The sequence below is a fragment of the Microtus pennsylvanicus genome, chromosome 8 (assembly GCF_037038515.1).
Source record: "Microtus pennsylvanicus isolate mMicPen1 chromosome 8, mMicPen1.hap1, whole genome shotgun sequence".
In the NCBI taxonomy this organism is placed as follows: domain Eukaryota; kingdom Metazoa; phylum Chordata; class Mammalia; order Rodentia; family Cricetidae; genus Microtus; species Microtus pennsylvanicus.
The window spans coordinates 51,995,629-52,019,782 of NC_134586.1; the positions used below are offsets into that span (position 1 = coordinate 51,995,629).

The window sequence follows — 24,154 nt, forward strand, 5'->3', positions numbered from 1 at the left end:
GAGTAGACTGTACACAGCAGGTCCAGCAGCCTGTGAGCTACTAGAGGAGGGAAGGCTTCATATAGAGTGTCTTCAGCTACAAGACTCCAGTAGCACAGGCCTTTAAGAAAGCTCTAGAGCAGGCTGCAACATTCACACAACATGCTTTTACAGGAAAGCCAAGTCTAAACACATGAGTACTGTTCTACTGTTGCAATATGAGTGGCGGGCTACGTTCCTGGCACCCATCCGCCCAGATGGCTAGCTTTACCGGAAATAATTACATGGAAACTGTATTCTTTTAAACACTGCCTGGCCCATTAGTTCCAGCCTCTTATTGGCTAGCTCTTACATATTGATCTAACCCATTTCTAATAATCTGTGTAGCCCACAAGGTGGCTTACCAGGGAAGATCTTAACCTGTGGCGGTGTCGGGAGTGAGAATCGTGGTGACTGCCTGACTCAGCTTCTTCCTCCCAGCATTCTGTTCTGTTTACTCCACCCACCTAAGGAATCGCCTATCAAAATGGGCCAAGGCAGTTTCTTTATTAGCCAATGGCCTTCCTCCATCATTCTACCTCCAAGAGAATCAGTCTGTGTATGTGCCAGTGAGTGCCAGCAGCATCTGGGGTTCTTCTTTACCTTGCAGAGTTCCCACTACCATCTCCAGAGACTTTTGTTTGTAACCTGCCACATGGGCAGCTGCTTCCACTGCAGATGCTCCTTAGGTCATATTTGACAAAGTGCTGTTAGAAGCTGGCAGAATGGCACCTACAAAACAAGGTCTAACTTATCTCCTGGTTGTTTCAGTCTTCTGTGGGAATGGGTTTGAAAAGGACAATCAACCAGCATCCATGTGGGACTTCTATGACATTGCATAAACATTTAATTCACATGGGTTCCTTTTGGATACAAAGAACTTTCAATGTTCTTCCATTTCTAAAAGTAACTGGAACCAAGCTCCAAGAGGCGTAAGATTCAAGGAAAGTCAAATCTGAAAACCATTAAAGAGCATCACCCCTGCTAGACTACAGTGCCCACACCATTAAGAGAAAGCTGCTGTGCCTTGGACCTCATTACGGATTCTGCTTTTCACAGGCCTTGTTCTGTGTGTGATGAAAACTGGGCTGGGAAATAATTGAAGTAGGGATTTAGAGATTTGGTATAGCAAACTTCCTAATAAAAATGGCACAAACGGGACTCTTCTTGCTGTGGTTACATATTAAATCTTATTTGATCGATCTCTCTGTATTCCAAATTGTAAGCAGAAGGCAGAAGGTTGTGATTAAAGTCATATTGATTCATCATTAACATTTAATCAAGCCACTGCTACAGCTACAGGGAATGCTTATTACTGTGGCACTGTTCTTTTCTTTCCAGTTACCTTTACTGTCGCTACACCAAAGAAACTGTGGACATATTCAATAGCAACAAAACATGGTATTGTTTCTACGAAATCTGTCGGCAGCATACATAACCAGCTTGGATCAAAGGGAAGGTGCTGCCGAGTAGTACTGCACTGAGCTATTCCTTATGATCTAGGCTGCTGCAGGTCTGAGCAATGGCTGCTAAGAATGATTTTCTATTCCTTTTATTTTATAAATGAAATTGCATTTCCCTTATGTCCACTTGTTTCTTTCTCTTATTTTTAGCACATTTACATGAAACTGAAACCCAAAGTTTGTGTTCTATGAAATGGAAACAAGATACTAACACAGGAAAGAAGTAATTCGTAAACTTGTTAAACAATTTAACAAAACGAATTCTGGACTTCAGGGAGGTTTTCCAATTAAGTTCCAAGACTATTAGCACTCAGAATAGTACTTCTATAAAAACTTCAGAAATCTGGCAAGCTTTTTTAAGTTCTTATTTTTTCATGAGGAATTCAAACATGTAGGAAATAAGATCTTATCTACTCCTAAGCCCCATTTGCTCCCTTCAACTCCCATATCCTTCTCCCATGTCCCCCTCCTAACTTCAGGTTTTTTTAGTAACTCACTAAGCCGAGTCAGTGCTGCCCACACATCCACAGATGCGGGACCACCCACCAGGACAAAGAATCAGACCAGTGCCAATCCTTAGAAGAGCAGCACACAGCCCTTCAGAAACGGTGGGCCTAGAGATCATCTGCACCATTTAGCAAACTTTTTAACGAAATAAATCAGTTTTACTGTCACATACAGTATTATTTTTAATTATGAATCTTGTATGGATTTTTGCAGGAGAGAGAAGGTGCCACAGAGGGCAAAAGTGTCAGATCCCTATAACTGGAGTTACAGCGGGTTGTGAGATGCGGAGTAGGTGCTGGGCATTGAACTCAGGTCCTGGAAGAGCAGTACATGCACTTAGCCACTGAGCCATCTCTCTAACTACACTCCCTTTAAATCAACTCAAAGTCCACAGAGAGAAACATTTCATGTCCCAAGCCCTCACTACATGCGCCCCTGCTGGTCAGTCCTCCTAAGCTCCTCTGGGAGTCATGGAGGAGCCCCTAAGAGAAGTAGCGATGACACCTGTCTGAGCTGTGTCCTCACTCTCACAGCTGCCTGGTTCCTAAGTCGAGGGAATTAGGAATGTCCCCCCATGTCTCCAACAGTCTGCACAAGAAAATTCTATTTAAAAGTTCCAATTCATAAAAAATAATAATTACAGATCTCAAAGCATCAGACAATATAACAGTTTCTACAGATGTGGACTTTGAAGGTCACCTCTGCTCTTGCCTCTTCTTGCCCTCCTCTCTGTGACCTGGTTGCCAGAGGTTTCTGTCACCATCAACTGAGCAGTCATGCAATTCCTTCACCACCATGAAAAACTGAAACTTTCTAAAACCATGAAGCCAAAATTTTTCCTCCTTTCAGATTAATTAGATTAATATGGTGGCCACAGAAACACAGAGTGTTTATATCTCTATAAAACCTTTCAGTAAGCTCAAAGGAGTGTGGCAACTGAATAGTCTAGTGACAAGGTCTTCGGGCATCAAGGTCTCGTGTGAAACGAAATGAATGCTATGTTCTATTTTGTTTCTTGCTTTCAACAACATATTAGAAAATATAGGTAAAATGAACAGCTTCTGAAACTATATTTGAAGCAGAACAATATCACATGCAAATACACAATAATGGTAAGGCAAGGGTGTGGTTAGTGGCTCTGGGTTCATGCTGTGGGGGAGAATAAATTAACAGAGGAAGGACTGGGAAGATAAATCATCCAGTGAAATACCTGTCCCACCAGCATGCAGATCTGAGTTTGAACCCCAGCGCCCATGTAGAATGGCCAGGCCTTGTGCTCCACAAATGGAGACACCAGATTTCTGCATATCACTGACCAGCCAGTCTAGTCTAACAAAGTCCCGGGTCCCAGTGAGAAACTGTCTCCAAAACCAGAAAAACATCTCAAGGATCATGACCCAAGGTGGACCTGTGGTCTCCACACATATGCTCATGCTTGTCAACACATACACAGACATCCATACATAAATACATATATACACATAAATAAATAAATAAAATAGGCAACAGCTATCATAAAAACAACTCTAAATGCACTTAAATATTCACAGATAATTTTTTATTAAAATATTCAAAATTAAGTGCATATAATGAAGTCTACTGTCAAAACATAATCAGAATTGATTTAAGCCTAGAACAAAAAGTTGGAACAGCTTTTTTTAATTATGCGTGGATTGATTTTAAATTAATAAATTGTTAAAATGACAAAATGCCCTAAATTAATTTATAGAATCAATGTAGTAACTCTCTGCTTTCTTATAGAAATGTACAAGTTGATTCTGAAATTCACACAGAAGGGATCCTGTAAGGGATCCAGGGTTGGAGAGATGGCTCAGGAGTTAAGAGTGTGTGTATAATCATGTATAATCATGAGGACCAGAGTTAAGATCCCAGCACCCACATAACAAGCCATCTCTGAGGGAACGCAATGACCTCTTTTGGTTTCCATCCCTGTACACACACAAAAGGAATGTGCCAGGTATGGTGGTGAATGTCTTTAGTCTCATCACTTGGAAGCAATCTGAGGCCAGCTGGGTCTTCATAGTACATAGTAAGTACCAGACTAACCAGAGCTGCATAGTGAGCAGCCTGTCTCAAAAAATAAATAATAAAATAGAGAGAGAGAAAAAAAAGAAAAAGGATGGAAGAAAGAAAGAGAAAGAAGGGGCAGAATAATACTGGGGGGAAAAAGCAATTGGAGAAGTCTCAATGGATCCCAAGACTTATTACAAGGTTACAGTACTTAAATCAGATAGTACCTGGGTAAGGACACACACAGAGATAGGCCAGAACTCAGAATTCAGAAATAAATTTCACTTTGATAGTCAATTGGCTGTTGACAAGAACTCTAGGGTCACTCAGTGTAGAGTAAGAGTCCTTCCAGTAAAGGTATTAGAAAACTCAATACTTGCATCCCAAAGAATAAAGTTAGGAGCCAGTGAGATAGCTCAGCAGGTAGCTATGCTTGCCATGTATTCTAGTTTGGTTTCTGTTATTTATGATAAAACACTGAACAAAACCAACTTGGGAAACAAAGACTCATTTCATTTTACAGATAGTTCTTCACTAAGGGAAGCTAAGGCAGGAACTCAAGGCAGAAACCTGGAAGCATAGTCATGGGGGTACGTTTCTCTTTTCTTTTTATTTTTTTTAAATTTGTACGTTTCTACTGGCTTGCTTCCAGGCTCACATTCAGCTACCTTTCTAATACTGCCCAGGCCACCTTTCTAGGAATCGTATGTCATGCAGTGGGCGGGCCGTCCTACATTAATTAGGGATCAAGAAAATGTCCCTCAGACATACCTACAAGTCAATCTAAAGGAGCCAATTCTTCAACTGGGGTTCTTCCTAGTTGTGACAAGTTGACAACCAAGATTAGCCATCACATCACACACACTTGACTACCTAAGTTTAATCCTCAGATGCCTCTGACCTCCCCACATGCATATGGTGACACCTGTACTCACATGCACATACACAATAAAAATAAACTTAAGAAAGAATAAAGTAAGACCACAAGCCCATACCTGCTGTGGGATAACCTCTCTGTGTGCTGTGGATATGTTTTATTACCACTGGTTACTAAAGAAGCTGCTTTGGCCTATAGCAAGGCAGGATAGAGCCAGACAGGAAATCCAAGCAGAGATACAGGGGGAAGAAGAGCAGAGTCAGGGGCAGATCTCAGCAGCCACCAGAGCAACAAGATGTACTAGAGAACAGATAATACCACGAACCATGTGGCAAAATATAGATTAATGGAAATGGGTTAATTTAAGTTTTAAGAGCTAGTTAGTAATAAGCCTGAGCAATAGGTTTGTAATTAATATTAAGCCTCTGAGTGATTATTTTAAGAGCAGCTGCAGGACCAGGCAGGACAGAAAAGTCTGTTTACACATACTATATACAAAATTCAACTCACAATGTAGCAAAGACCCAAATACAAGAGTTAAAACTATAAAATGTGTATAAGAAAACACAAGTGTATCTTTATGAACTCAGATTAGGTAACAGTTTCATAACAATGATGCCAAATCACAGAACACATACACTTGACCCTAGCATGCTCACCACAAAGCCACACACACACACTTAACTCCAACACCCTCACTACAGAGTCTCACACACACTCGACCCCAGAGCCCTTTAGTGGTTTGAAAAAAAATGGCCCTCAAAGGTTGTGGCACTACCAGAAGGTGTGGCTTTGTTAGAATAAGTATAGCCTTGTTGGAGGAAATGTGTCACTGTGGAGGCAGACTTTGAGGTCTCATATATGCTCAAGCTACACTCAGTGTGACACAGTCTACCTCCTGTTGCCTGCAAGATGTAGGACTCTCAGCTACTTCTCTAGCACCATGTCCACCTGCACACCACCATGCTCCCTGCCATGATGATAATGGACTGGACCTCTGACTTGTAAGTAACCACTTCAATTAAATGTTTTCCTCTATAAGAGTTGCTGTGGTCATGGTGTCTCTTTGCAGCAACAGAAACCCTAAGATGAGCCCTCACCACAGATACACACAACTTGACTCAGAATCTAGAGAAGCTGAAGCAAATGGAAACTGGAGAATGCATGGGCCAGTGGTCAACACACTAAGCCAATGAGCAGTGACAAAGTGGCCAGCAGTGGCTGCCACAATGGCTGCCCTGCACCCCACTTCTGTTCACAGCCAAGCTGCTACTTCACTTTACCTTCATTTCTCTGTGACTAACCACCTGAAGCTGTTCGGCAGATGCCATTCTGGGAAAAGTAGTTCCAACTCAGCTACACTAATACAAGCAACATTGACCAAACTTATAGATATCCTCTTCCATCTCTTTAATTCTACCTGTACAATGACATTTTAGGGCTGTCTCTTACAATAATATACAATGGACTTTTCTTATATCGTAAGACTATCTTTTAACTGTCATGCTTAATCCATTCTTAATTACTGGGATTTTACCACTTTCGAAATTAAATAAAACAAAGGAAAACAAAAACCAGTGGAGGCTAGGGAGATGACTCGAGCATAAACATAAAAAGCTGGATGTAACACATGCACTGTGAGCCCAGAACTGTTGGAGATGAAGACAGGAAGATAGCTGGCTGGGGCTTGCTAGCCACAAGCCTAGCTCCAGTTTCAGTGAGAGACTCTGTCTCAAGGGACTAGGACAAAGGTAGAGCAGGGCACCCAATGTCTCCTCTCCTGGTGCTGCATACAAGGGCAGAGGTTCACAGGCACACTTGATACACAGCACACATACCTAAAGGCACACATACGCACAAAAAGAACTATTAAAGCCTAGTGTGGTGGCACATGCCTGTAATTTTTGTGGTCAAGAGGCTGAAACAGAAGGTTTGATTACAAGTTCAAGACCAATCTGGGTACATAGTAATACCCCGACTCAAAGGGGGGAGGCTTTAAATTAAATAAAATTTACATAAATACGTTTTAAGGAGATAAATACGTGTACTCTAATATAGTCATTACACAGTAGAATCTGATACAGTGATACAGAGTTTGTATATCATTTTAAAGGCTTTTAAATTTGATCCTTAGAACTAAAATAAACAACATAAATAATGTTAAACAATATATGTTTCAAAGCGTTGCATTAAAAGGTACAATTTTTAGATTTTTATCTATCAGCTAAAAAACACCTAAATTTTAAAAATGAAGCAATTCTCTGCACCAGCAAACACAATTTGCATTTCTGAAATACTTTATCATGTAGCCTATTGCTTACCACTTCTCCTGCAGAGGCAGCCAGCATGTGTTTCACGGGCCTGAAGTGTGAAGCTGAGTCGGTGTGCAGCAAACATTTCACATATTCATAGGTGAGAAAAAACATAGCAGCTGAAATGTAAAAATCTCCTTTAAGTGTAAATATCTCACCTACTAAGTAATGTCTCTCAAAAGCTGTGACAATAATAATTATTATGAGATAATAACTGGCAAGTACACGCCTTTTTCCACCCTCTTATAGAACTATGGAGTCTGAACTACATTATTGACCTTGGACTTGGAGAAATGCAGAAGACATGATCCCTATCTGAGTGCACTCAGCGGGTAGCCTGGCACGGCCATGCTTCATTTCCTAGCAAACTTCTTAGAGAGGACTGTGGGCTTCACAGAGCCAAACAGTATTACATACAGTAGTAAAAACAAGCAGCTGCTGAGTTACACATAGGTTAAGACCTTAGACACATAACTTAAGCAAATGTTGAGTCTACAATGTTTACTGCAGATTATACAAAATAACCATGCTACTTTTCACTACTTCAAATCCTCTTTATAAAACAAACATGGAAACAATCAACTACTTCATTAAAAATGGAAGTCGGTGCCAGGCTTGGTAGTGCACACCTTTAATTCCAGCACACTGGAGAGAGGACAGGCTGATCTCTGTAAATTTGAAGCCAGTCTAGTCTATATAGCAAGTTCCAGGATGAATAGACACGTTATACACTGAGACTATCTAAGGAGAAAAAAAAGGAAATCAGTTGAAAGCTACCTCTATTGCTACAATCAGAGCTGCACACGAGGCTTTAAAACTTTCTGTGTACTACCAATCAAGAGATTTATTTTTACCTCTTTCATAAGAGGATATTGAACAACAAATTCATCTTCTGAAGGACATGAGAGCATTAAACACTCAGAAAAACAACCCGACAAAGAAAACCATTTCCCGAAGTCACCCAGTGTGTAAAGGGCTGCTCACACGAGTAATTACAAACACAACGGCTGTGATGTCGCTATGTCTGGTCTATTCCCGTATGTGTTCCTCACACTGTTTCCCCGACTCTGGCCCATTCACACACGTCCAATTATAAGGGCTCTTCAGCATTCTGCTCTATGGTCTGCAGGTGCATACACCCCCTAAGTCTCGCCTTACCCCAGAGAAAGGAGGCAGCTGAAGGTTCCTAGGTTCCACCATCAAGCACCTCAAGACTGTCATTTACAGCTACTTTTGTGAAGGAGAGACTTAAGTTCCAGCCCCTGCCACACAGGTAGCATCCAAAAAGGCTCTAGAGTTGAAAATGATGGCACAGTGCAACTCTAAAAGCTCTGAGCAAAAAAGGGAAGAGGAGGTGGGCTAGCCATGGCCCCTACTTTACACCCCCAAAGAACAAAGCCCCAGCCAGACTGGTGCTTCTTCTGTTATGTTCTTGTCCAAAAAGGAATGGGGCTCTTTAAAAGAACTCCCCACACCCTCTCAATCCCTTGCCTGTGCAGCTGGTTCTGTTCTCAGAAATGTCCATAGTCACTGATGGTTACGGTCGGTGGATTCTGCACCCAGACTAGACAGAGGCTAACCAGTAACAAAAGAACAATGTTTTCACAATAAGTTTTGACTCATCCAAAATTTACAGAAAACCCCATTTCTAGAAGGCTTTGCTTTGACTTTGTCTCCTGCACTTTGTGGTATAAACGGCAAAAACTTTGAACATAGCCTCCCCAGAGACAGACAGACATACAAACACACATGTACAGATGCTCATGCGTGTGTGCACACACACACAAAATCAAAAACCTATCCTATATGTAAATGCCTTGAAGAAGAACGTAAAACAGTCTTGTGAGCTTAATCACAGAACCGTGGACCACATACACCACCGGTGATGTCACACCTGCCTGAACCCTAACTGTACTATGTGAGAGAGTGAACCACAAAAGCGACAAAACTACTGACCCAAAGCTATGAGCACAGAACACAGTCCTCTGCTCATCGCCTGCTCAAAGGTCCTCAAACTTATCTGCAGAGGAGGATTGCCCTGGGGTTTAAACTGCCAGCGTGTGGACACACCTGAGACTAATTGCACCCCAATTCCTGCGGGTGGGCCACTGATATCCATGTGGCTTTAAGCTGCTTGTTGATCAGGTCATTTTATTTGGGACAAGCCTGAACCTTTGTCCATACTAAAAAGTGTGCACTGTACATGCACTATACAGTGGGGGCTCAACAACAGCTCAGTAGTCTTCAAAGACGAAGAGTCAAGGGTCGCCTGAGCGACTCCTTGAGGATGGGGAAGAAAGTGAAGTTGACAACAAAAGGGCAGAAAGACTACCTTTTCTCTGCATTGATGGGCACGTGAGCATCAGGTTAATATAGTCATTCATTATCCTAGGAAAAGAGAAGAGGGAAAACGAACCCCAGGATTTAAGAAGCCCCTAGAGCCATGATTTTGTGGGTGCAAGCTGTGTACCATTTTTGCTAGCTGGTTCAGTTTGCTTGTGAGCATTAAAAGCATCCATCAGGGACTGGGAGATGGGAGGTGGACACAGCTCGGGAGAACACTGCTCAGCACATGCAAGGTCCTAGGTACAACCCAAAAGAAATATAAAGTGCCCATTGGTAGAAAATTAAAATCGGGTAAGTGCTAAAAACAGATAACCTCAGAAGTGTTAAATGAAAACACATCAACCTTATTATCCCATGAAAATACCAAAAGTCATGACAGGACTTTAAAACCCAAACAACAGGCACTGGCAGGAGAGTATCCAGGACAACCCAGCGAAGCACCATCCTCGGCAAAGAGCAATTTAAGGAAATGCCTCTCTGTCTCACCTGCTCACATTCCCAAGCAGGCACCATCCAACCAGCTCCATGCTGGGCTCACCTAGGAAGCTTCCAACACACCTTTATAAAGCTGCCCAAAAATTCTGGCGTGCAGGCAAGGTTAAAACTACTGCTCTAAGGAATCATGATGAAAATGCAACATTTTAAAGATTCTAAACTGGGGATTTAAACAGCAAAACCATTTTTAAAAAATCTTTTTAAATCTTCTTTTTCTGTATAAACATCCTGGAATGGAATTTATAACACTCTCTACATTCTGTTTAAATATAACCAAAGAACAAAACATAAATCCAGAAGATCAGCTGTAACACATAAGGAACGTTCTGCAGGTAACATCTTACACTATTCTGAAAATAAATCCACTCTCATGGTTTCTGAGCGGTGTGAATATCAACACCCTTACCATTAGGAAAGGACCCAACAGCTGTAGAAGGGACGCCAGCATATATTCCACGGAAACCACCAGCCTTGTTGAATCCTTGGGGACTCTGCAGCCTTGTCTTAATAGTATCCAAAGGAAATAAGATCAAGTCAACAGAGGCACCTGCTACTCCTCCAGCCTGTGCAAAAGGAGGGGGAAGAGGGAAGAGAACAGTGAGCTCTCAGGCATGGAGGACAAGAAAGCAGCCTTTTCTCCTTCCCCACACTAGACAAGTGCTCCACACCTGAGATACATCCCCAGCCCCAAGAAGGTCTTTAAACAGCTTCTCACATCTTTGAGTCCACCAATTTCTTTGCAATACTCAAAGGACTTGCTTTTTTTTTCTTTCTCATTACAGATGGTTGTGAACATATGTGGTTGCTGGGAATTGAACTCAGGACCTCTGGAAGAGCAGGCAAAGCTCTTAACCACTGAGCCACCTCTCCAGCCCCCAGGACTTGCATTTTTAATAAGAAAATAAAACACAATTTATTTGTGCTACACTTACAACTTGTACATATCTTTACTTTTTAGATGAATTTTAATGAATTAAATTTATTCTTAAAACAAAATTAAAGCTCATTCTTAATTTACTCATATAATTCAATAACTGTTTAAACAGCCATTAAAAAAATAAAAAGACAGGTAAAGAGTATAAAGTACCCTAGTTACTCAAGAAGCTATTCTTAGTAGTTTCTTGTTCTGTCTTTCCAAAATTACCATAGTCACATGTAGGCAAGCACGGGGTACTCATTTCTTACTTATTTTGATTTCTTTTTAAAATTTTCTATGTGGTATATGCACTGTTCCTGTGGGCGTGTGGAGAGCAGAGGCAGACATCAGGCATCTTTCCTTGATTGCTCTTTACCTTAATTTTTGAGACAGTAATTCACTGAACCTGAAGCTTATGAACTCAACTATGGTAACTGGTCAGTGAGCCCCACCCCACTTTGGAGACAAGGTTTCAGGTAGACCAAAGTAGCCTTGAACTTGTTACACAATCAAGGATGACCTTCGAAGTGTGATGGTACAATTATACACAATGGAATACTACTTAGCTGTCAAAAAAATTAAATTAAATTTGCAGGAAAATGGAACTAGGAAAGATTATAATGAGTGAGGTGACCCAAACTCAGAAAGACAAATGTCCCATGTTCTCTCTCAACTGCACTTCCTAACTCAGAATATTCACTAAGTGTGTATCACCTGTAGTGACTTTAGGACCATGAAAGTAAAAAGGAACTATGGTAGGAGCTAGAGAAAGGAATAGCAGATTCAGGTGAAATGAAGTGGGGGGAGAAAAAAAGAGAAGGAAGCTCTGTTTTATGGCAGGGGGAAGGAAGTCAATACAGAATGAGAGGGAGAGAGGAGGGACAAAAACACCAAGGATATTAGACAAAGCATCAAAGGATCATATTATTTTATACTTACCTGAAATTATACACAGTACGTGTGTGTGTGTGTGTGTGTGTGTGTGTGTGTGAGAGAGAGAGAGAGAGAGAGAGAGAGAGAGAGAGAGAGAGAATGAATCTTAAATGAAGCTATTCCACTTGAGCTTACAATACTCCCGCACATGCAGTACTAGGCATGAGAAACCTCCATTTGAGTTGTTGGTCAGGGTAGTCAAAGTGACTCCCAAAACAAAATAGGCCACTGCTATTGCCCTGGGTTGCCTCTCAGAGGTTGAAGGTAGTTCCTATTGCTGAAGACACTTTGCACGCAGGACTCTGGACTCTGAGGATTTGGACTGGAAATAACCTGAAAGCCTTCTTCTAGTGGTCCTATCTTTCACAGTATTAGAACTACCCACGCTGCCAAGGGAGGAAGTAACCAATAGTCCTAGCCAGCTGTGACAACAGTGAATTTTAGCAATGACCACCATAGCAAGCTATCCCTAACGGTGCAGGAGTGGCAGTCATCTGCTGCCTAGTTGACTTAAGATCCACTCAACAAGAGGAACATCATGCCTGGTACTAGAAACCTAACCAACTAACTGAAATTAGTGAGGTCATGAATCCGAGAAGAGAATCCAACACCATCACTTTATTAGACCAGCAGAAACTCCTACCTGCATTCTAAAATGTATCCTCATGTTCACAGGTAAGTGTAGCTCTCACCTCTCATCAAAGAAGTTTCTCTTTACGGCAAATGGAGATGATTACTGAAAACCACAACAGGTCATGTGCAGAAATCAAGGATCATGGAAAGCCTGGTCCCAACTGATACATCTACAGCATAATTCCTGCATCAATGGGGAACACTGAAGAGGAGACAGAAGTCTGCTATGGACTGTGTCTCCTAGAGGTGAGAGGAAGTCACACCCATGATACCTCAATAAAGCGGCTACCCAAACAAGACCTGAACAATGATAATGTGAATAGACAAGATAACACAGAAGGGAGAACTCTCAAGGGGCCCCACTCATAGACAAAAACCTATAGTTAGCTAACAATGCTGGGAGAAGGTGAATTACCCTCCCAGGGATGAGCCCCTAATTGGTTACCCAATACAAAGTTGTCAGCCCTGAAATCATACACACACAAGCCACACCAAAGGACTCAGGAATGTATTTATATATTTACGCACTTTTTTATGTAACAATAACAATCAAAAGAGGCCATTAATTTGAGGGATTTGGGGGCATGAAAAGGGCTGGCAGAGGCAACATGAGGTAGAAGGGAACAAGGACAAAGAAGGAAAAAAGTGATATATTCTAGTTTTAAGACTTAATAAAAAGTGAAAATAAATAAAAACAAAAGAGAGTACCCAGATGTAATGGCATAGATCTGTAATTCCAGCACTGAGGAGGCTGAGTCAGAAGGAACTGGAATATATATAAGACCAGCCTGGACCATAGAAGGAGACTGTCTGCAAATTAATTAAGTAACGAAAAATGGATGGCATACCATATACAGACCATTCTATAGTGCTTTTATGTTGTTCAACAATTTATCCCACGGCCAAATCAGACCTATATTCTAGTCTGTCTTTTGACTACTGGGTACTAAATCTGCATAACAACTTTTGGGGGTCTTACATTTTCAGACAGCTAATAATTCTTGTCCACCTAGAAAACTACAAATCCAAACACGATGCTCTGAAAGGTCTAAAGCGCCATTCGCAGTGGGTAGACCAAACCACTGCAGATCAGAGTCCTCAGAGCAATCTGTAAGAAGTCTGCCAACCATTTCCATCTTTTTAGTATTAAACCATATGAGCATAATCTCTTTGAAATACAGAAATTAACAATTAAAAAGTATGTGTCCATTGCAAAGAAAGGAGGGGAAAAGGAAGAGAAAAAGGTGGGTACTATTCACACTTATGGGCAAAGTTCAACTTTAATCTAAGCTTTGAGTTTACAAACTTTTCAGTTTGGGCGAAGCTAGTGTCTGGTAGATCGACTTGCTCTATTCGCCTTTCAGCACAAAACTACTGCAAGAGTTAAGTGGGGAAAAAACACTGGTGAGAAACAGCGCAATGGCTATTTCTAATTAAATAATACGAGTGAATTAGTAAAAGCTAAAGGAGATTGGCAAATGCATTAACACTGTGATACTACATGATCAGCCTAAAAGACATAAAATAACCATAAAGACTATGATGTGGATGCCCTAAAAGGATCACCAAAGAGCTCTGAGATGTGTCAGGAGAGGGCTGCAAACAGTACTAAAATGAGTAGGCCAGGCAGCGGGCCTGCTGTAGCCCGGGGCTGGAGTGAGAGACTCGCTGGAGCCACAAAGGAAAAAGGGAAAGGACATACAGGTGCACCGTTCTCTGTGGAGACAGGATGGACATTCAGCACCCTCGGAGAGGCTCACTGTGATGTGGAACTGAGCAACCCTCTGGCCCCCTTTCACGTTTTCAAAAGGAATTTTATGCAGTTCGGCGAGTAAACATTCTGCCTGCCTTCTCTCACAACACAGCACAAATCTAGTGAGGACATGTGACATTCACCCAAGCTGCACCCTAATTTCTCTTTAATCTTCAGCAAGTTCAGAAAAACGCTGGCTATCTGGCTAAACTTTAATAAACGAGTTACTCTCTTAATGTACGGTAGCTGTGCACGAGTTGATCTGCTAAACCTCTTTTCATCAGAGTCCTTATCTTCTGAGGATAAAATGATCAGATGCAATCTATTGATCTAGTGAAACAGAAATAAGAAGTTACTAATTGCTTGTGTGAATTTCAAGCTTCTATAACCAAAATGTCATTTAACTCTATGAAAATTAAAAAACAGAAAATCTAAGAGTGTCTATTCAGACACACAATATATTTAACATTTAAGCAAAACCTTTATGGAATGTGTGCGATTTGACAGGAACTTTGTGTACATATCCACAAGCCAATACCAGCTGGATTATAAGAGACACTATCATTTTCTCTTGTTCTTTAAGCTTGCCAAAAAGGGTATTGGGCAACTGACTAAGCTCAAGATTTTGAGTGGCTTATGCTGAAAAGTGGCTATATGCTATAAATTCAAAACAAGATAAAATGGGATGGGGCAGAAAACTCACAAGCTGTGCACAAACCAACAATTAGCCAAGACCTCAAACACATCAGTGTAGATAAAACACACGCTCTGCCTCAAGTCAGCATCTGTAAGAAGTCCTGGAGTGCTATGGGGAAGTGATTGTTGTTTTGCAATTATGCAACTATTGTTTGGAAATCGCTCTAGGAATTGAAAAGGTCAAGACTGCATGCTACCAAACCTTTTTCTTGAACAGACACTGGCTGGACAGCAATGTGAAAATCACCATGGCTCTCTTTTCAGGATAAAACCTAAAACACCTGTGTGATATAAGCAACCCCAACACTAGCCAGCAGCCCATAGGACAACTGAGCCAGCTAGATCAGCACGGCTTCCGGGAAGCCATTTCTCCTGATGTTTGCAGCAGACTGCACATTCAAAGGGCCATCGGTCATCTACTAGCTATCTTCCACATCTCAAACCGCTGTCCCTGCTTCCTGTGACCCTGGTCTCCTCCCACAATGGCCACTCATTCTCCCTGCAGGACTCCAGCCTCGCTATACTAAAGACAGGCTCACCAGGCCACCTTCATCCTGCAGGCTCCACTCTACCCATCTCCCAACCCTCCAGCAGCCCTGAGGATAAAGACCAAAACCTGCTGCTGCCTTTCCACTGCAGTTATCTGGTCCTCCTTTCAAGCATGCCCTAGACTCCCCACCCTTAACTGAGTTTAGATGCCATTTCTAGACTGTAATCAAAATGTTACTTTTGATGTAGTGCTGAAGACTGTATCCAGGACTCCACACATGCTAGGAAGGCAAACGCTCTACCACTCAAGCACCCTCTCAGCCAGATTGTTGACGACACAGTTGGGCATCAAACCATTAGTTCAATATCTGTGTCACTGGGATAGAAAATCTATATTTTGTTTACAAATACCTTCCTAGCATCAGCACACAAAAGCACTCAGAAACTACAATTAAAAGATGTTACTCATATTTCAGAAGGCACTGCACACCAACCTGTAAAAAGGCAAAACCAATCAACACCTATCCTCTGGGGAAGAAACAAAACTCAAGCTAGGCTGGTGGTCCACTCCTCTTACTTGAGAGGGCGACCTCTCAAGTTTAAGAGTCAGAGGTCACTAGAAAATACTGCAAGACCCCATCTCTAAAATAAGAAGGAAAAAAAAGTAAAAATACAAATGACCAATAAAATGAGAAAACACTTCCTTATCACAAATGAAATAAAAAAAATTAAAGTTAAATTTAAAAACATTTAAATATTAATTCTCTGGACACAGTTAATATAAATAATCTACTAGATGTCAAGTTGGTAAAATAAATATTTTTAAATATTATACCTTTCACCCAGCTAATTTATTTCCTCAATATTTCTTCCATATATAAATTCTCTAATATCCAAGGATGTTTTTTATTGCAGAAATAGATGTAGCAAAAATCAGGCAGATCTCTTTAAGTTCAAGGCCAACCAGGGCAACATAGGGAGACCCTGGCTAAAACTGGGGGAGAGGGTGCATATGCACAAGGTCTGGGGAGGCAGCTGAGTTGGTAAAGAGCCTGGATACAAGCTTAAGGACCTGAACTGCAATCTCCAGCACCCAGGTGAAAAGCTGGCTTACTGTCTGAGAATTGTCTCTGTGGTGGAGATGAGGCAACGTCTACCCTGCCCCAGTCTAAGCTCCTAATGATAAATGAAAGTTCAATTTCCCCAAAGTTCCCCTAGGAAATCCGTATTTATCAGGCTTACTTATAGAAAGAACACGGATGAGCTCGTGGGTGGACCAGAGGAGCATGGGTGCCCTCAAAGCAGATGCTCTGCATGGATGATGACTTCTCCATGACCCCACAGATGGAGTGCCCCCCTCTCCTGCTCTTCCCCAGCCAGTATACTCTAATCCTTCCTGGAAGCCAGGAGCAACTAGGGCAGCTTGTCTACAACTGGCTAGAAAAGATGGCTAGATCTCAGGTGAGGATCCTAAGACCTTCCCACGCAGCTCCTCCTAAGAAGGAATGTCAAGAATCAAGAAGCCCAGCTGGGATGATGTTTTGCAAGCAGGCGAAGTTGAACTCACGAAGATGGCTGCAGTCCGGCTAAAAGGGCAGTGCTGTACAACGCACGCACTTGTAACTCCAGCACTGGGAAGGCAGAGACAGGAGGACGCCTGGGACTTGCTGGCTCCCCACCTACCCACACTCCAAGTCCCAGTAAAAGATTCAGCCTCATTAGGTGGGTGTTCTAGTTTACTTTCTATTGCTGTGATGAACACCATGACCAAGAACTACTTGGGGAGGAAAGGGTTTATTCGGCTTGCTCTGCAGGACTCACTCAGCTTGCCCTTTTGTACAATCCAAGAACATGTGCCCGAAAGTGGTGCTACCCACAGCCGGCTGGGTCCTCTCACATCAGTCATTAACTAAGAAAATGCTCCCCCGAAAGACTTGTCTATAGACCAATCTTTTTTCTTTTGGTTTGTTTGCTTTGTTTTGAGACTATGTCTCACTATGCAGCACTGGCTAGCCTGTCATCAGCTCTGGCCTGGAGGCATTACCTCAACGGAGGTTCCCTTTAACCAGATGACCCTAGTTTATGTCAAGCTGACAAAATCTTGCAAGCATTATAGCATTGTGGGCAATTCTTGAAGAACAACACTGGAGGTTGACCTCTGACCTACAGAGAGAGAGAGAGAGAGAGAGAGAGAGAGAGAGAGAGAGAGAGAGAGAGAGAGAGAGAATGAAAACAGCAACAGCAAGGCTTACTGGGCTTGTTCTCCTAGAGTCAGGAATAAAGGTAGTAAGATTATGAGTTCCAGGCCAGCTAGGCTACATGGCAAGACCCCCCCCACACACACACACACAGAGAGAGAGAGAGAGAGAGAGAGAGAGAGAGAGAGAGAGAGAGAGAGAGAGAGAGAGAGACAGGCAGACAGGCAGGCAGGCAGGCAGGCAGGCAGGCAGGCTCCGGGCATGCGAGACTCTGGGTTCAAGCACCGGCACCAAAAAAGAGAAAGAAACACATTATGCTCTTAGATTTATCAAATGATACTATAAGACACGCTGCACAGTCCCACCTCTGAGATTGTGTAACTTTATGTATGACCCCAAGAAGCAAGCACACAGGTGGTTAGAAGTTAAATACCTCCCTGGAATGAGGTTGTGGTAAGTATTATTTTTTTAATTGCTCACAGTTTATAAGGAATACTGCAAACATAAGTAAAAGCCATTCAACATAAATACACCTGTCCTTCAAACCTCTTCAGCCCACTAGCTGCACTGGATAGGCACTAGGCAAAGGACAATTGAGAGTAGGCACTCATGCACCCATGCTCCCTCCTCTCCACTGGCAACCTGTGCACTCCCAGAGCCTGGAGCAGCCTGTGCACTCCCACAGAGCATAGATCAGCAACCCGTGCACTCCCAGAGCCTAGACCAGCAGCCTCTGCTCTCCCAGAGCCTGGACCAGCAGCCTGTGCACTCCCAGAGCCTGAACCAGCAACCTGTGCACTCCCACAGAGCCTAGACCAGCAACCTGTGCACTCCCACAGAGCCTGGAACAGCCTGTACACACCCACAGAACCTGGACCAGCAACCTGTGCATCCACTCCAATATCTATGGTTCCCAAACGTGTCCAGAACTTTCTCCTATCTCTGTTTCAGCTTAGGTTTCTCTCTCAGTCTGAAATACCGTTCTTAGCCAACTTATTCCCAGAAGAGCAGTTTTCCCACTGTTCCTCACTCTCTTCTCCCCTTTTCACCTGACAGACACACATATCCCTGCCAAAACTCCTGTCTATCTACTCATTTGGCAGCAACCAAATGCTGCATTCCTCACAAAGCCAAGGCCAACCTCCCAATTAGAGAGAAAAGCTACCTCTTCTGCCCCCCTCAAACTGTGTTTCTGTTTTCCTTTGTACTAACCATAATGTGTGATAACAAAAGATTCTTCAGAGTGCAAGCCAGGTCAGTGACCTTCAGCTTGCTAGACAGCTAAGCCAGCACCTCTGACACGGCAAAGTGTCCCCACATACACAATTGTAAGATGGTGGCATTTCTTAGCATTCCCAGTCACACTGGGGCCTGTATTCTGGGACACTTCTCCAGAAACCTTCCACTCCCCAGCCCCTCCTGACAGGACAGCGGCGTTCAATCTGTTTAATGTGGCCGCTCTTAAGAATGCAAAGGTAGCCGTAGAACCAGGCTTGACTATTCTTCCATTTCTTTCAGAAATTCTCTCAGATTAAGTTATTGCATAGGAATACAGGTTTGTTATTGGTTTGTTGTCAGACAGAGCTAGCTCCAGCCCAACTTCGTGGGAGGGCCTCTCCTTAAGGGCAATTTCATTTCTATTTCTCCATGTACAAAATGGAGGAGAGTATGCTTCAAGAGTTTTGAGAAATAAGTAATATTAAATGAAAGTTAAATACAAATAGGTCCAGTAGCTAGATTTATGGCAACTGTCTAGCATATAGGAAGACTTGAGTTCTACCCTGACCCACAAAAGAAGTTGGGGGAGAAAAGGAAGGAAAGAGTGGACAGGAGAAATAAAATGAGGGGGGAAACAGTCACAGGTAGTAGCATGCTTGCCCGGCACACATGAGCACCTCCAATACTGCAAAAATAAATAAATAAAGTGTACCGTACAAGCCAGGCGTGTTTAATCCCAGGACTTGGGGGGCAGAGACAGGTGCATCTCAGAGTTTGCGGCCAGCCTGGTCTACAAAGTGAGTTCCAAGACAGCCAGGACTATACAGAGAAACCCTATCTCGAAAAACAAAAAGTGTACAATTCAGTAGTTGTTTTTTTTTTTAAAAAAAAAAAAAGGAAAAAAGGAAAAAGAAAAAAATAGCCAGAGGGTGGTGGGAGGCAGAGGCAGGTGGATCTCTGTGAGTTGGAGGCCAGCCTGGTCTACAAGAGCTAGTTCCAAGACAGGCCCCAAAACTACAGAGAAACCCTGTCTTGAAAAACCAAAAATAAAATAAAATAAAATACAATTAAATGAACCTGTTTTAGTCATATGTTTGTGTGTGGTGTGTATTTGTGCTTACATGTGTTGAGTGGTGTGTGTGTGTGTGTGTGTGTGTGTGTGTGCGTGCGTGCGCGTGCGTGCAGGTACAGGTATGTGAAAGTCGAACCATGAGTCAGAAGTCTAGAAGTCTTCCTCATAAGTCTCTCTACTTTGTTCACTGAGGCAGCGTCCCTCAGTTGAACCCAAAGATCACCAAAAGGCTAGTCTAGCTAGCCAGCTTGCTCCAGGGATGCCTTGTGCCCACCTGAACACTGGAATTACAGATGAGCCACCATACCAGCCAGCGTCTCCAAGGGGAACTGAACTCGGGTCCTCACACTTGCACTGCAGGTGCTTTAACCACGGAGCCACTGCCCCAACCGTGAGTGGATCTCATATATTTAGAATGCCTGGCACATAACCAGTTATCAATATAAGTAGGCTATTATTTTTTCAGTTATGAGCTATTGTTTTGAAATTGCATTGTTACTTAAATCTTTCAAAGTTTACCAATGCCAATATGTCATACCAATATTAAAAACAATGCAAAAACTAAGGGGTCTCTACCAAAGAATTAGGATTACATTCAAATATTAAACTCAATGAATAAATTCATCTATTAAAACCTCTAAATTCAAGTCTGTTCACTCTTCACTCAGCTCTCCACAGCCTGGTTTCTAACCTCTCCCCCAGACCACTAGTCTCTGAGGGGACGGGCAACACTGCTCTACCAGAGCAAACCTGACTCGTGGATGTGGGACAGCTATTAAATGGAACTTCTTCCTCTTCCCTGACACTCCATTCTTTTACACAGATTTTGTCTGTGTAATAAAACCTTAGAGCAGTGATCGGCATGGAGTGTTAAGGGTTTGGAAGTGGAAACAAAACTTCCTACCAAATCAGTCACAGCCAAATTTCCAAACACTAAAACTTTCCAAGTGCCCCTCTCTCACATAAAGAGAAAGGGAAACATGAGAAAGGAGAGGCAGCCTTTGTAGCCTCAAACAGTAATGAGAGGGAAAAAAACTTTTCTTCAGCTACAATGAATGAAATCCAACTTCCCGGAACTGCTGCCTACTTACCCTACTTTGAACCTCTAGCAAACAATGAAAGGGATATACTTTTCTATATGCTCATTGTATTAGGTTTTTTGATTATTTATGTCTATGGCTGTTTTGCCTGTGTGTGTATGTATGTCTGTGCACCAACATTCATGCCTGGTGCCCAGGGGCATGAAGAAGGCAAAAGAGCTGCCTGCTAGAACTACAATGTCAGATGGTTGCGGTCACCTTGTGGGTGCTGAGGACCAAACCCAGCAAGTGCTCGCAACTGCTAAGCCACCTCTTGTTCCCCTGTATGTTCATTTCTAAATCATTCTTCTTTTGCTAACTCTAGCACTCACCTGTTTCTTTTGTTGTTTGTTTTTCGAGACAGGGTTTCTCTGTAGCTTTGGGGCCTATTCCAGAACTAGCTCTTGTAGACCAGGCTGGCCTCGAACTCACAGAGATCTGTCTGCCTCTGCCTCCCAAGTGCTGGAATTAAAGGTGTGCGCCACCACCGCCCGGCATCACTCATCTGTTCTTAAAACCACAACTGTTGTTGATCTGAGCAATCAGGAAGCAGCTAAGAACACAGACACCACCACTAAACTACCAAGAGTGGAGCCTGAGCTCCAAGCTAGAGTCATTTGGGAAAAAGAGAACCTCACTTGAGAAAATGCCTCCCTCAAGTTGGCCTGTGGGAAAGTCTGTTGTGCAAATTTTATTACTGATTAATGTAGGAGGGCCCAGACCACTGTGGATGGCTCCACCCCTAGGTAGGTGGCCCTGGGTGGTACCAGAAAGTGAGACAACAAGACTGTAAACAGTAGCACTCCTCCGGTCTCTGTGTTAGTTCCTGTCTTCGTTTCCTACAAAGACGGACTGTGATGGGGCATATAAACAGTAGAAACCCTTCCAGAGTTGGTTCTGGACTACGTTTTATCGGAACAGAAAGCAGTCTAGAACAATGGGGTAATACTCCAGCTGTTTGTGAAAACTGAACTGAGTAACACGTAACACACATATATCATTTCTGAGAACCGCAATGTTACCTGGCAAAACTGCTGCTGCTGCCTCACCCACAAGAGAGCTCGCTGAAGTCATATATTTCTTTATATCTTAGTAGCCTAGCTTACACAAGTTTCAATGAATCTAAACTTAAAACTATGATTCCCCTAAGTCTGGCTAAGCTATCCCTCCCTTTCGCCTATTCCCATAATATCCTGAACCCAACCCTCTCTGTCACTTACCCCAACATTTACTTCAGCACTGTCTCCAACACCTGACTCTCATGGGAGGTGTCTCTTGTTCAACACTGTATCTCCAACCCCTTCATCCAGAACATTAGCTAATTCTGTGAACAACACCCCTGAGCTTCTTTTTGCTCATTGTGGGGGCATTTTAAAAATTAAGGCGTTTCGAGTCTGCACCTATACACTCCTCCACAACGAAGCCAAATCAATCAATCTGTCTTGGATCTGCTAGAGCTGCTGTAACAGGCTCCTCAAAGAGGAATTAGACAATAAACATTCTATCGACTCCACAACTACTTGTGCTCGGTACTTCTTCAAAGCCTAAACTTGGAGCAAAATAAGCAGATTACTATGTACTAAATGTGTAGATACAGCAAAAAGACAAGTTAGTGTCTTGGACGGAAGGGTCATGAATGTTTTCCTTAATACTGTGTCTTTAATTCCCAAGTTCTGACTGAATGTGGTGTATAAGGGAAGCTGTTTTGCCTTGAGTGAAGAAGACAGTAAAGAGACAGGCATTAGCGCACGCCTTTGATCCCAGAACACAGAAGGCTCAGCCAGGCGGATATCTGCGTTCAAAACCAGCCTGGTCTACAGAGTGAGTTTCAGGACAGGCAGGGCTACACAGAGAAACCCTGTCTCAAGCACCCGCCCCTTTCAAAAAAAAAAAAGACAATGAGTCAAGCACTCCTGTCTACTCAGAAATCCCGGCAGGACCCGCCTGACTTTAAAAACAGGTTTTCTTGGTGCCCCCAGGTTTGCTCCTAGACCTAGCTGCAAGTGACACGAGGACTGCGCAAACCCGGAAGAAGGCGCCAAAGCAGAGAAGCGGCCACGGCTCCCATGCTGCCTGCACCCAGCCACCCAACCCTGTCCCGCACTCACCACCAGCGAAGCCGTGAAGCCCGGCGAGTCCATGGTCCTGCCGACTCCTCCAAGGCTAACATTAGAGGTGAAGCAGAAGCAGGTGCTGCCCCAAGGAACTGGGCGCCGCCATGTTGGGGGCGGGATTTAGGGTAAGTACTTCCGGGGCCGGTGTCGTGACGTCACGCCACAACAACCGCGCACGTGCACCTGCCAGTGCTTGGCGCTGAGCCATTTCGGGGAGGCGGGGAGCCTGGGGTCTCCGGTGTCTTGGACGCCTGCTTACCGCCTTTCCGCAGCCCGGACGAGATGCGGTAAGTAAGGCCCTCGCATACGCCGGTGACCCCTGCTGCCATCTACGGGAAGAGCCGGGAGGAGAGCCCGGAGAAGCGTGGCTGACTGGAGGAAGGACTGGGCTCCCGCCACACTGCCTGCATCTGAAGTCCAGCCTGTGGTTTCCTACTCTCAATCCAAAAAGGCTGTTCCTTCGCTTTCTCTGTGCAGGTTCTGTCTGGGTTTTTGTTAATCCATTATCAGAAAAAATTGCTAAACAAAAATAAGTTTCCTTTGCCCCCCCCCAAAAAAAGTAGCATACTCCTTTTTTACTGACATGTTTTTGCCATTAAATTAATTTCCTTATTCAAAAGAGTTGGGGAGTGGTTATTAGAGGTGAGAAAGGGAAGGGTGGAGATAGCTCCTATCAAAAAACCATTAGATAGGGCCAATGAGATCGCGTAGTAGGTGTCTTAGCTAGGGTTTTTATTGTTGTGGAGAGACACCATAACACCACGGTAACTCGTATAAGGAAAACCTTAAATGGGGTGGCCTCCTGGCAGTTCAGAGATTCAGTCCATTAACATGATGCGAGACGTGCGAGCAGAGGTAGTGCGGGAGCTGAGAGTACTGTGTCCGGGCTTGTAGGGAACAGTCACACACAGTGCGAGGGAAAGATAGTTAAAGAGACCTCAAAGCCGGCCCCCCCACAGTGACACACTTTCTCCGGTAAGGCCACACCTCCAAATAGTGCCACT

At 43.2% G+C, this 24,154-nt stretch overlaps 1 protein-coding gene across 4 annotated transcripts in view; it reads right to left on the reverse strand.

Moving 5' to 3' along the window:
• The window catches only part of Slc25a26 (solute carrier family 25 member 26), a 124,816-nt gene extending 101,530 nt beyond the window's left edge, over window positions 1-23,286 (reverse strand). The window contains exons 1-3 of one of the 4 annotated variants that reach the window (XM_075983400.1): window positions 23,145-23,286; window positions 10,456-10,612; window positions 7,218-7,327 (exon numbers count right to left, since the gene is read on the reverse strand). In XM_075983400.1, the coding sequence (XP_075839515.1) occupies window positions 7,218-7,327; window positions 10,456-10,612; window positions 23,145-23,177 (300 nt within the window). In that variant the 5' untranslated portion in view covers window positions 23,178-23,286. The remainder of the gene's footprint in view (window positions 1-7,217; window positions 7,328-10,455; window positions 10,613-23,144) is intronic. The other 3 variants (XM_075983399.1, XM_075983401.1, XM_075983402.1) reach the window with 3 other exon arrangements.
• Window positions 23,287-24,154: the final 868 nt, after the last annotated feature.